Genomic DNA, 13126 nt, shown 5'->3' on the forward strand with positions numbered 1-13126 from the left:
TGCAACACACTGACAATCTGTGTCATCGGGCGCGAGCACCTTGGAAGACGTCTTCCTCGGCCTTCGTTTTAACCCTTTCTCTTCCCTTTCGATCTGTGGTCACCTTTACATGCCATGGACCTCAAATGAACCAAATCACTGTTGCGAGCGGACTGATACTCTCCTGGAGCACGTTACGGTAAGACAACACCTGAAGATGGCCGTGCTACACACCTTGATATAAGGAGCTCATCGCACGTCGGGTTGATTTGGTCTCTCTGATGCAGTGGTTCTTAACAGTTCAACAGTTCTATCCCAAAATTGTGAAATGTTTAGGACCACTTGATCAGGCAGACGATTTCTGTGGTGCTACGACAGCAGGACGGAGAAGCGGCTTCGTGTGTTTATTAACTCTGGAGCAGAGGCCTCGCTGGTGCTGTGTGTAGTGTAGTCCAATTCATCTTTAAAAAACCATTAGATACCTTTGTACTTGTATTTACAGTAGTGCTTTATCTCTTAACTTATGTAGTTTAATTACACAAACAGTAAAATAAATGAGTTGGAATATGACATTTATTAAGATAATAATTATATAATTTTTTGCCGTTAAAAGTTTATTGAAGGAAACTAAATTTTGATATATTTCGCTTATGTGTGCAATAATCTCTCTCTCTCTCTCTCTCTCTCTCACTCTCTCTCTCTCCCTATATCTCTCTCTCTCTCTCATGCCCCCTTGTGTTCTTTTTTGTTACAGAATAATTAATATTTGTATTTATCCTTTCACTGGTTGCATATTAACCTTTAAGCAAACCATATCCTTCTCTTAAACCCTACATGTATGATTTTAAAAAGACGCAGAACATAATCTGTATCAACTATTTATTAAAGACGTTCACGGTACATCTCGCTGGTGCTGTCCGTGGTACTGAATATGCTTCATGACGTTTTAACAATATGTCTTGGCAAATTAGCTGTCCCTGTGGATATATTGCCATTAATTTATCCTTATGATGTACGGAACGAACTTCATATAGTTAGACGAGTGAAAATGTAAACGATTCACAAGAGGAAGTCATAAACTAAGTTTAGACTTTTAAGGTAGACTTACACATATATCCTGTAGGCTATGTCTATTAATTAAAAATGTCCTGTATGACTGTTGATTTAAGATATCGTGCATGTCTGTTCATTTAAGATGTTCTGTATGTCTATTCATTTAAGATGTTGTCTGCCTGTTCGTGTATATCTTTCCATGTGTATTTCTATGCATATGCAGAACTAACTCTGGCTCATGCCACGCAATCTATGTTTGTATATCTTCTATACATTTTGTACCTTAGACGTATGGCGCTATCTAAATAAACTAATGATAACAATGAGTAAGTGTAATTATTACTTTAAATCAGTTTCATTCATTAATTAAAACAAAGATATTGGACAGTTTCATGCTATTAGCACTATACACATAGCAAGCCATTAGTGAACAAATGCAGTGGATTATAGGCTCTTGGACACAAGAAAAGGCGCAAGATAGAAGAGACTGAAGAGAAACTCATGAATGGTAAATAAGTACTGAAATTCAAATGCGATCGATTAGCGCTCAAACAAGACAAGCACGAAAGCACGAAAAAAAAAAACCAGCACGAGTGTTTTTTTAATCAATCCTGTGTGTTTTTCAGTCCTCCAACCTTAAAAGCAAATTAGTAGTCTATTAAAATTTTTAAAAACTTTGAAAACTATAAAACTGTACGTTTGTACTGTAGATAATATGTATCTCCCCATAATATATGGATGGAAACATATGGATCTATTTGGGACCAAAAGGTGGCAAACGAGTCAATAGTTTTATTTGCGGTGTCTTTTAATAAATAATTCATAAGCGCGCAATCAGTTGCCGTCTTTAGCCGACAAAGACACAGCGTTTTCTCCCCTTGATCTCAGCGGTGCGCCTAAACAGCATATTTGCTTAACGCGTCTTCTTAAAGCCCAACGGCACAACCTGGTTAACGCGCGAGGAGAAAGATATTTCAGCGGTCCTGATGAGCAGCCCGGAGCGATTTGCCTACATGCACAACGGCAGCAGATGTCGAGTCGGACTCCCCCGGGACTCTATCTGCGGAATCTCATCAGCGTATCTGGGTAGTCGTGTCTCATCCAGCGTAGGGGTGACCACGTCTCGGCCAGCGAAGAGCAGAGATAGGTTAGAGGCTGCAAGTGGTAAATCACCTTTACAGCGGACTGTAATCATCAGGTCCTAAAACACTAACGTATGAGTGACCCCCACCTTTTAGGAAGCTGCAATCCATCACACCCTGTCATCTCAAAAAGAACTGTGAGTGTGTGTGTGTGTGTGTGTGTGTGTGTGTGGGTGGGGGGGGGGTATTATGTGACAATTTTACAACGTATCAAACACAATCTACTGAAGCTTATAATTGCTATATTGTATTCACGGTCGAATTTGTATCAAACCAGCAGCCTAATTTTGTTAATCGGGCACCAGAAACGGCTCCTTTAAAACAGGAACGACTTTATTATGGTTCTAATGTCTGCCTGCTTATCTACAAGGAAGTCCTCTGTGTGCACTAGATAAGATTTTTATTAAGAGTCCAGCGGTAATGTCCGGTGTTCATCTTAAACCCAGGGTATAACCAACCTAATCTAACACAGAAAGCTTCGGATTCAGGCCGTTCGATGGCTGCACATTCTGCACAATCTAAAAGCGCAGAATGATAAGGTCTTGGCGGATGGGTTACGCCACCACTGATGCACAGTTAAAGTGGGCACGAACATTGCTAAATGGAACGTACCATTTTATTTTAAAGCACAAAACTTGCAATGCAAGCATAGTCTACGCGACCAAAATCACGTCAATCATTACAGGAGATTAGGCGTATGAACTTCGGAGAGTGTAACTATTCTGAGACCAATTGGCTTTGAAGCTTATACTGGAAACAGACGCGAGATCACATTTACAATGATCGTGTTTCTGGGTCTGTGTCTAGGATTAAACAAAAATAGAGAAACATTTGGTACTTTAAGTCCAAATATAAATATAAAATGCTCTGAAAGGTTGTCTGTGCGTAATTACCCCAAAGTAATCATTAGGAGTGAGTACTCATTAGGAATGACACTTTACTCATCACTGTGTGCCTTCATTTATTTTAAGAACCAGTATCATATTGTAACATATTTAGCAGGACATTTTAAGATCACCTCGGTGGGCTCGGGGCGACTGTAGCGTCCAGGATTGATACACTCGGGCTAAGCGGTGCGCCACGTGGGGCAAGGAAGAGGAACCCGCACGATCCACGCATAAAAGCGCACGTGCTATGCGAAGTGTGAACCCACCAGTCAGGTCCAGGAGTAAATAAGGCTGGGGAGAGAGGGAGAGAGAGAGAGAGAGAGAGAGAGAGGGAGAGGAGAGAGAGAGAGAGAGAGAGAGAGAGAGAGAGAGAGAGAGAGAGAGAGAGAGAGAGGTGGAGTTGCTCAAGGTGGTCTTCGCAACACTGACATAATTTTTCCCTCGCGGACCCGCAGCGTAAGCACTGAGCAGACAAGGCGTGGACAGTCAGTGGGCGAGGAAAGTGTCTAAGAGGGTGTTTGGGTATAGCGCTTGGATTACGGGTGGAATTTTTGGGGTTGTTTGTTGTTTGGACATTTGACAATATTGGGATAAACCATACTGATAAACAACAAAATTAATGAGAAGAACCGGATAAACAAACTCGTTATAAATGAGTTATCATTTGGATGTGAGACACAGAGCATCTCTGGGTAAAAGCAACATTTTGGTAATATGTAAAATGACACCACGGAGCGAAACGCAAATGACTTTTCCACATTTGACATAAACAGGCGGATAAATTCTGTCCAAGCTGATATCTAACAATGGATTTACAAAACTCTCAAGATTCGTCTGTATCAGACAAATCAAGCCCGAGTCTCATTGACTTGGGAACGTTCTTTGTGGACTCTGACATAATATTTGGATTTACAAGTCATCTATTAAAAAGAAAAGCAAAGGTAAGTGCATTTCTGCCGCTAAGAAAGGAAGAATCACTCTACAAGTTGACTGCAAAGCTGTGCAAGACTGCCAGTTTGTGACTCTTCAGTACCTACACGGGAGTGGCGTTTTATGATTTTCAGGACCGAGAACAGCGCTCATTCACACTGACGAATCGTCCATTTTAACATTCAACCACTCAACTTTGTCACCTGATTAGAAATCTGAGAACCGTTATACTTAAACAACCCGCTGCTGTGGACTCGTTTCAGTGTTTCAGGCAACAAGTTCTGCAGACGGCACTGTGATGATGTGTCGGTCAGGCGACAAACGCTCTACAGGCGAGAGCGAAAGCAATTAGTCGAATAGCCTGTAGCGTATTGTAGAGCTAATATCAAGAGAAACGGGAGATCGCTCATCCACACGTTTGTGTCTTTACGGTCGGAGTTACACGCAACAGTATCTCACGCACGCTACTTCTGCACAAGTTGTCCCGTGACCTCACGGACCCTGTAAAACGATATTGGATAAAAATTATTAATGAAAGTTTATAGTACAGCTAATTAATTTCATTTTCAAAAAAGTATAGACACATTGGAATCTGGGTCGATTTCTAGATGATCAGTTTTGGTATGCCGTCATTATAATGACGTAATTATCGGGTCTTTTCATTTAGGCGATTTAATCGAGTGTCTGACAGCAAAACCAAAAAAAAGGTAATTTGCTATCGGGCTTCACGCCAGGTTCCAGTTTCAATCAGTTTACACGGTTCTGTAGCTTCCAGCTTTTGCTCATATAAAAGCAAGATCTTGCATCTGCGTATAAGCTCCATATAGGTGTGAATTAAGGAAATTGTTGAATTATGTTTTGAGTTGTGTTCTGGGAATCTACTGTCAACATTTCCGTTGATTGATCATAGCGTGTGACTACGTCTGTCAGACAAAGAAGTGGAGGAAAAGGAAAACCAGTTTGGCTGTGACTTCAAATCATGTGATCTTAGTACATCATCAACATCAAATATTTACATAATAATAATTAAATATGTAACAATTATTGTAGTTTTTTCATCCCCTAAGGACGCAAGCTGTCATGTGTGAGAATTGCCATATGGTGGCGCCAGAGTAACAAATAAAGATTTGACTTCACACGATTCAGTCGCAGTAGCAAAATGATCACGTTTAACTTGAACAAAATGACTATTTAAATCATGCTTGGATTTATTATTAATGTATTGTTATTATTAATGTAATGCGATTATCCAGTACACAGTGCAAATATAATATAATACAAAATATTTAAAAGGAAGGAATATGTTTGAAAAGCAACGGTAGACTCTTCAACAGCCTAAATAAAAAGGAATACTTTTAAAATATCATTGCCTTTTTACTATTCCATTAAGACAACTTGATCATCTTTTTGCATGCGTATGGGTATATGTACTGGTGTACTGAAGACACCAAAGGAAGTTAATTGTTCAGCCTTACTTCTCAAAGGCTTAAAGCAGCGTGCGCTGCGAGCACACCCACCACGCCCCTGCAGCAGTTCACGGGTCTGCCTGCAGCTCAAATGAACACACAAACTTCACCGCCGCTTTTCTACGTCGCCATGGGACTGCAACGCAAAACTTTTCTATGGCAATCTAAACCTGCTCTTTTCATGGTGTTTCTGCTAACACTTGAGACACCGTGCTGCTAACCAATGTGTATAGCATACATTTATTTTTAAACAAAACGGCGTAAAAGGTCTTTTTTTTTAAACCGAGATGAATCGGACTCAGGTTAACGCTGATCAGGACCCGTCCGGAACCACGCGATTCACTGTAAGTCACGATCTGACTGACTTATTCGACCTACGTTTGAACACATCCACACTTCTGCAAAGTTTGCGGCGGGGCCGGTATCTTCCAAAAAACGCAGCAATCACGTGCAAAATATACGTTTGAAAATCTTAAATCAGAAACCGATTAAAAGCCAGTGTTGTCTTTCCTTGCCAAGGTGGAGGGGAGCGCAGAGCCATCACTCAAACACGACTCGGCTCCGCGCAAGAGGCTCCTGTCCGCGGAGGACGCGAGGTGCGCGAGCCGACCACCTCCCGAGGGCGCAGGCTGCGCGAGCGTCTCCGAGTCGGAGAGGGACGACGTCAAGACGCACCTGTGCAAGCAATGTCAGATGATCGTAGCTGAGCTGAAGAAGCAAGCCCTCTCGCTCATCGACCCAGCTTCGCTGAAGGTCAGTGCAAAAGATTTTTGAAAAACTAACAAATAAGAAAAATAAACTAAAACACCAAGCAAAGCCCCAGCCCCCTCTGTCCGTTTCTCAGTCCTGGGAAGTCAGAAATTCACAACCTGGAAAGCCCGTATACTTGGATATTTAAGTAAATGTTTGTCACTCTGTGGGCTGTGTGATGTCTCTGATGCAATGTGATATAGATCTTTGTTAGTGTCATAACCTCTTGACCCTAACCTTGTATCTAAAGATCTTTAAGTGAACATTCCTTTCATTGCACTCTGTTGGTGTGTTGCCTGCTATGAGCACACTGAACGGTTTTCCTAAACAGACTCTGGTTGCCTTTATAACAAAACTAATAGCTGGTCATATCAGATTTTTGTGAAAAGGTCATGTTGAATGTTGGTGACTGATGGGAAGTTTACTGAACTCCACTTTGGATTGGGATATCACACCATTGAGAAGACCACAAACATGTACAATGGTCTCCACAGAGTTACACGTTATTCTGTCTATCCAATATAGTGGTGGTGTTCCATTTAGAGTTTTTAAAAGCCAAAAAATAGCAAGTCGGTGTCACCTAAGGCCAATCCAGACAAACTGTGTAATCCCGTCAGTGTCTAGAAACAGAACATGTGTGGCAGAGATTTCCATGTGTTGTGTGGCCACAGTGTAACGGCTTGAATAACGTGAGAGACACAATCATTTTGGAACTAAACTTGAATTTTATCACCTACATCATCATCTTAAAATACACATTTATTATCAATATAAGTTATGCAAATGGTTCCTTAACTAGACCTAGGAGTGTTTCCTAAATAAACTAAGAGTGTTTGCCTGACGGGTTTCCTGCAGTCTCGCTCATGTAAAACACGTCTGCTGCGTTCTGCACCATACACTCAGAGTAACCAGGCCTGGGACTGTGTGGAGCGAGGCTCTGTTTGGAAGTGGCCCATTGTTTTGGAAAACAATGCGTATCTCCCTTCTTGAGCGTGGCCCTCAGGGGCGTGTGGTGGGGGCCGAACAGTCAAGCAGGTTGGCTGTGCGGTCTGGGGAGGAAATGGACACCCAGTTGACCTTCACCACACATTCAAAGTGTTCCTGTATGCACGGCCCCAAATTCCCACCACTGTTAAATATAGGCTCTTGACTCTTTATTGCTGTCTGAGTCTCTGTGAACGCTAGCCTCGGGTGCGCTGGGCTTCTTTGTGCTGGTTCAGGGGAAGATCTCACACTTAGGTAGGATTACACTCCCCCAGCTTGGTTTGACACCCCCTCCACCCCCCCACTCACACACACTTATCCTTACTCCAGGTTACTATAGGGGACAGAGGGACCTTTGTGTGTGTGTGTGTGTGTGTGTGTGTGTGTGAATGTGTTTGTGTGTGTGTGTGTGAATGTGTTTGTTTGTGTGTGTGTGTGTGTGAATGTGTTTGTGTGTGTGTGTGTGTGTGTGTGTGTGTGTGTGTGTGTGTGAATGTGTTTGTGTGTGTGTGTGTGTGTGTGTGTGTGTGTGTGTGTGTGTGTGTGTGTGAATGTGTGTGTGTGTGTGAATGTGTTTGTGTGTGTGTGTGTGTGTGTGTGTGTGTGTGTGTGTGTGTGAATGTGTTTGTGTGTGTGTGTGTGTGTGTGTGTGTGTGTGTGTGTGTAAGTGGTTAAGCACAGGAAATAAAGGGGCCCTGGGTCCTGGCCACGTAGGCTGCAGTGCTGGTCTTGTGTGGTCTGGAGGAGGTGTAGTGGGAGGGCAGGAGTCTCTGACTCTGCCAGCCTCTGTGCTGATGGTTCAGTGAGGCCGTGGTCTCCCCGCTGCTCTCTGGGGGCAGGGTTGCTCAGCTGGAGAGCAGAAAGGCCGCATTGTCCAGATGGAGCTGCTCACCTGCCCTGAACTCCAGGCCCCTGCTCATATCGGCTGCTAAGTGTGGCCAGTTTCTTTCAACCTCGTTTGCCCGATATAGGATGAACACTGATGATTTATAGTTTGAAGGTGTGAAGTATGTTGGGATGAGTGTGGGGGTATGAGTGAGGGGAGATGTACCCCGGTGATCTGATCCTGGTGGTGCTGCTGTTCATCACACCTTCTGTTTCGGAGTGGGAGCAGATGCTGGGATCATCATACAGTATTTCACAGTTAGTTACCAAGCTGAAGTCTTTAGCTTTGACTTTCCTGTTCAGAATTTGCAGTAGCAGAGTTGTAGAAGTTGGTCAGATTTCAGTGACGTTTGCTCACCAGAAAGACTCACTGAACCACTTCTGGACTTTTGAGATTAAATGTGGAATTGAAATGGACACTGTCAGGAGACAGAACAGCACACACTCCTGACGGTCTTACACTCCAGCCCAATAGATGACACGATGTTAGGAAACATAGTGGTACACACTCCTTACAGATCCACACGCCAACCAGATGGAGTACACACTGAAATGTAGTCTTTACATTGTGGTGCACTTTTAAAGCACAGACACTTGTATGTGTAAGTTATAAGTGGATAAACACTTACATACCAAATGATGTGAGTGCTTATCCTCTTATGACTTACACATACTGTCATGATGAATACGTTTTTCCTGGAATCAATCCCAAGATCTACTGGCTCGACCAGATGAGCGGCAGGAGTAGGGCTGGGCCATAGGGTTGTGAGTGTTGTGTGTGAGTACTGGGGTTGTGAGTGTTGTGTGTGAGTATTGGGGTTGTGAGTGTTGTGTGTGAGTATTGGGGTTGTGAGTGTTGTGTGTGTGAGTACTGGGGTTGTGAGTGTTGTGTGTGAGTACTGGGGTTGTGAGTGTTGTGTGTGAGTATTGGGGTTGTGAGTGTTGTGTGTGTGAGTACTGGGGTTGTGAGTGTTGTGTGTGAGTACTGGGGTTGTGAGTGTTGTGTGTGAGTACTGGGATTGTGAGTCTTGTGTGTGAGTATTGGGGTTGTGAGTGTTGTGTGTGTGAGTACTGGGGTTGTGAGTGTTGTGTGTGAGTACTGGGGTTGTGAGTGTTGTGTGTGAGTACTGGGGTTGTGAGTGTTGTGTGTGTGAGTACTGGGGTTGTGAGTGTTGTGTGTATGAATACTGGGGTTGTGAGTGTTGTGTGTGAGTACTGGGGTTGTGAGTGTTGTGTGTGTGAGTACTGGGGTTGTGAGTGTTGTGTGTGAGTACTGGGGTTGTGAGTGTTGTGTGTGTGAGTACTGGGGTTGTGAGTGTTGTGTGTGAGTATTGGGGTTGTGAGTGTTGTGTGTGTGTGTGAGTACTGGGGTTGTGAGTGTTGTGTGTGAGTACTGGGGTTGTGAGTGTTGTGTGTGAGTACTGGGGTTGTGAGTGTTGTGTGTGTGAGTACTGGGGTTGTGAGTGTTGTGTGTGAGTACTGGGGTTGTGAGTGTTGTGTGTGAGTATTGGGGTTGTGAGTGTTGTGTGTGTGAGTACTGGGGTTGTGAGTGTTGTGTGTGTGAGTACTGGGGTTGTGAGTGTTGTGTGTGTGAGTACTGGGGTTGTGAGTGTTGTGTGTGAGTATTGGGGTTGTGAGTGTTGTGTGTGTGAGTACTGGGGTTGTGAGTGTTGTGTGTGAGTACTGGGGTTGTGAGTGTTGTGTGTGTGAGTACTGGGGTTGTGAGTGTTGTGTGTGTGAGTATTGGGGTTGTGAGTGTTGTGTGTGTGAGTACTGGGGTTGTGAGTGTTGTGTGTGTGAGTATTGGGGTTGTGAGTGTTGTGTGTGTGTGTGTGAGTACTGGGATTGTGAGTGTTGTGTATGTGAGTACTGCGTAAGTGTTGTGTGTGTTAGTGTTGTGTGTGTGTGAGTACTGGGGTTGTGAGTGTTGTGTGTGTGTGTGAGTATTGGGGTTGTGAGTGTTGTGTGTGTGTGAGTATTGGGGTTGTGAGTGTTGTGTGTGTGTGAGTACTGGGGTTGTGTGTGTGTGAGTATTGGGGTTGTGAGTGTTGTGTGTGTGAGTATTGGGGTTGTGAGTGTTGTGTGTGTGTGAGTATTGGGGTTGTGAGTGTTGTGTGTGTGTGAGTACTGGGGTTGTGTGTGTGTGAGTATTGGGGTTGTGAGTGTTGTGTGTGTGAGTATTGGGGTTGTGAGTGTTGTGTATGTGAGTACTGCGTAAGTGTTGTGTGTGTAAGTGTTGTGTGTGTGTGAGTACTGGGGTTGTGAGTGTTGTGTGTGAGTACTGGGGTTGTGAGTGTTGTGTGTGTGTGAGAGTATTGGGGTTGTGAGTGTTGTGTGTGTGTGAGTATTGGGGTTGTGAGTGTTGTGTGTGTGTGTGAGTACTGGGGTTGTGTGTGTGTGAGTACTGGGGTTGTGAGTGTTGTGTATGTGAGTATTGGGGTTGTGAGTGTTGTGTGTGTGAGTATTGGGGTTGTGAGTGTTGTGTGTGTGAGTATTGGGGTTGTGAGTGTTGTGTATGTGAGTACTGCGTAAGTGTTGTGTGTGTTAGTGTTGTGTGTGTGTGTAGGCAGATATTTAGGCTCTGTCTCAGATGTGCGCTCATGTAGTTATCTGACAGTGATGCCTGGCTGAGAAGTGCCTGGTCAGCACTGAAGGTATGGTGACAGGCCCTTTCTTTATAGTCTTTTGCAGTGTGTGTGTGTGTGTGTGTGTGTGTGTGTGTTCACAGGTGGCAATTAGTCTTTCTTCATGGCCCACAGCATTTAATGGGGCTGGGTTTCTCCCTAGGCCTTGCCCACCGTGCTCACAGTGCTTTGTTTTATTATTTATTGTCAGCGATTCCTTTAGCTGATATCTCTGAGGAACGGCCACTTCTCACAGTGCTGCAGCTTCAGACTCACTAGTTTCAGGTACTTTAGTGCCACTGACTGGAGACTTGTCAAACTTCCCACACGCTTAACACAGCACAGTGGCCAATGTGTTCACAGAGGGAAAAGCGACTCAATACTAACATGTCAAGAAGTCTTGAAGATTCAACCCAGCACTGAGCCACTTAAATGGTCAGAATAATCCCAAAACATGTGTGTTGTAAATAGAGATTAACCAGTAAAAAAAAGGAACCTGAGAACTCTCCAGTTAAGGCCTGGATTCCAGCTGCACTGTGCACTGCAATTATGAGATCTTTCAACAAGACTGAGGAGCTGGACACCTGTATTATATCAGCTCCACCATATGGGGTCCGTACTCCTCCCACTGTTATGGCACGGGGCTACACACTATATGGGATCAAATGTAATAAGATGAATTGGTGCTTGGAGGGGAACGTTTCATGGCTATTGTCTGAAGAGAGGGACTGAAGTGGCTGTCATCGATCTCAAATGGTCACTATATCTCCAAAGCCCTCTGCTATGAGGTGCCGGACGTCTAAAATTCTTTCATAGTGCAAGTCAAAAGCTCCCACAGCCTTTGGTCATTTTCGCATGTCACCTGATACCTGATGGGTATCACCAGCTTCTTCTGTTTCTGTTAATGTTGTTCTAAGAACGACTTTATGAATGATACGCATGGAAGGATTTGGGAAATTGTTGACTCTTTATGAAGGCTTGATTCTCCTGGAGAACTGGTGTGTGTGTGTGTGTGTGTGTGTGTGTGTGTGTGAGTGAGAGAGTGCGAGAGAGAGAGAGTGGATGTGAGAGAGAATATACCGGTTTGTATTTGATGTGAAATAAGTGTTTGGTCTTTATGGGGAAGGATATGAGTAAAATGTTATGAGGTTAGTTTGAGTGGTCTGCCTCTATCACACTGAGTGACAACCACATTATGAAGCCTGAATCTGAGGCTCATTCTATCATATACAGAGACGTTAAACGGATAAACTCTTCTCAGATCATACATACACCACAGCCAGCATCTATGCATCATTATAAGGACCGGCTTTTTTGAAGCCATTATATAAAGCTAGAAAAAGATCAAAAACTTCACTCAAACACCCCATAAATATTAATTTAAGCAGGTGTCTAATAGAGCTTAATTGAGCAGTGGGGAACACTGAGGTGAACTTTGGTTATGACTGCATGCTTGTGTTAGGTAGGTAATACTCTGCTTTGATGACACCAGCAGCAGTTGCTTCCTCCTGCTGTGCGTGGTGTGTTGTTCTCGTGGGAAGGCAGTCCAGTGAAAGGGAAAGCTACGGAGCGTTCTGGAAGTCCTGGTTCGACAGGCTCAGCCCAGCCCTTCTCCCGGAGCCCTGAAGGGGGGTACTGCCCTGCACACATTCAACCTGCTGCTATAAATCAGTCACTTTGGGAGCCCTGGGGGCCCTTCGCTGCCTGTGTGCTGTCACACACCTCTGTGTTGGGCACGGGCTGGGTGCACAACGCTCGTCTTCAGCACCACTGCAGTTTCAGGAGAATTTGTGAGCATTGAACTTTTCTGATTTATAACTGAATTGATTTTCATTTGCGTGGTCCTGGTTTAGTCTAAGAAGTAATTGCAGTGCCCAAGAACCTTTCCAGCTGAGTGGGGTATGACACACACATCACACCTTTGATAAGATCGTCTGTAAATGCCACCTAAGCACACAGGAATGTCAGTGTTGATTCCTGCTGCTCTGCCTCCCCCGGTGGGAGGAGCCCTGACGGACGTGTCTGTCCAGTAAGGCGGTCCGTACTGGACCCTCTGGGTGGAAGAGTGTGAGTGCTGGCTGAGGTCCGTGGAGCTCACACACCATGGAACCCACCGAGTGGCCGTCCGCCTGCGCAGGTTTCTGCACGCAGCTCTGACCTCAGTCGTGATCTTTGACCTTTCACCCCAGGCCGTGGAGGCTTAACCACAGGAACTGATATAAGTTTAGTGAAACACATCCATAACTACTAATGTTTGCTTGTGTAAACCACGGTTACGATACACAGTCAGCAGTGTTTGAACTTGGTGTTTGCAGGAGCGTGTTTTGAGATAACATGCGTATTTAGCTGATAAGGTACATTGTTTTATGTGCTTATACTGTGGTGGCAAGATAAAGGTGACTATTTTTTTGTAATAATTTTCCTCA

General features: G+C 44.2%; 1 protein-coding gene and 1 long non-coding RNA gene across 3 annotated transcripts in view; both read left to right on the forward strand.

Annotated features, from left to right (window-relative positions):
• The first annotated feature begins 32 nt into the window (after positions 1–32).
• LOC143480565 (uncharacterized) lies at positions 33–1358 on the forward strand. The gene is made up of 2 exons (XR_013121851.1): positions 33–178; positions 316–1358. It is a non-coding gene; the product is annotated as an uncharacterized LOC143480565 (long non-coding RNA).
• Positions 1359–3596: 2238 nt separating this feature from the next.
• Positions 3597–13126, forward strand: part of kif26ab (kinesin family member 26Ab) — a 77390-nt gene continuing 67860 nt past the window's right edge. The window contains exons 1-2 of one of the 2 annotated variants that reach the window (XM_076978302.1): positions 3597–4002; positions 5977–6210. In XM_076978302.1, coding sequence (XP_076834417.1) covers positions 3868–4002; positions 5977–6210 — 369 coding nt within the window. In that variant the 5' untranslated portion in view covers positions 3597–3867. Of the gene's footprint in view, positions 4003–5529; positions 5802–5976; positions 6211–13126 lie in introns of those variants that run through there. The other variant, XM_076978303.1, reaches the window with a different exon arrangement.

Source organism: Brachyhypopomus gauderio, chromosome 17 (genome assembly GCF_052324685.1).
Source record: "Brachyhypopomus gauderio isolate BG-103 chromosome 17, BGAUD_0.2, whole genome shotgun sequence".
In the NCBI taxonomy this organism is placed as follows: Eukaryota; Metazoa; Chordata; class Actinopteri; order Gymnotiformes; family Hypopomidae; genus Brachyhypopomus; species Brachyhypopomus gauderio.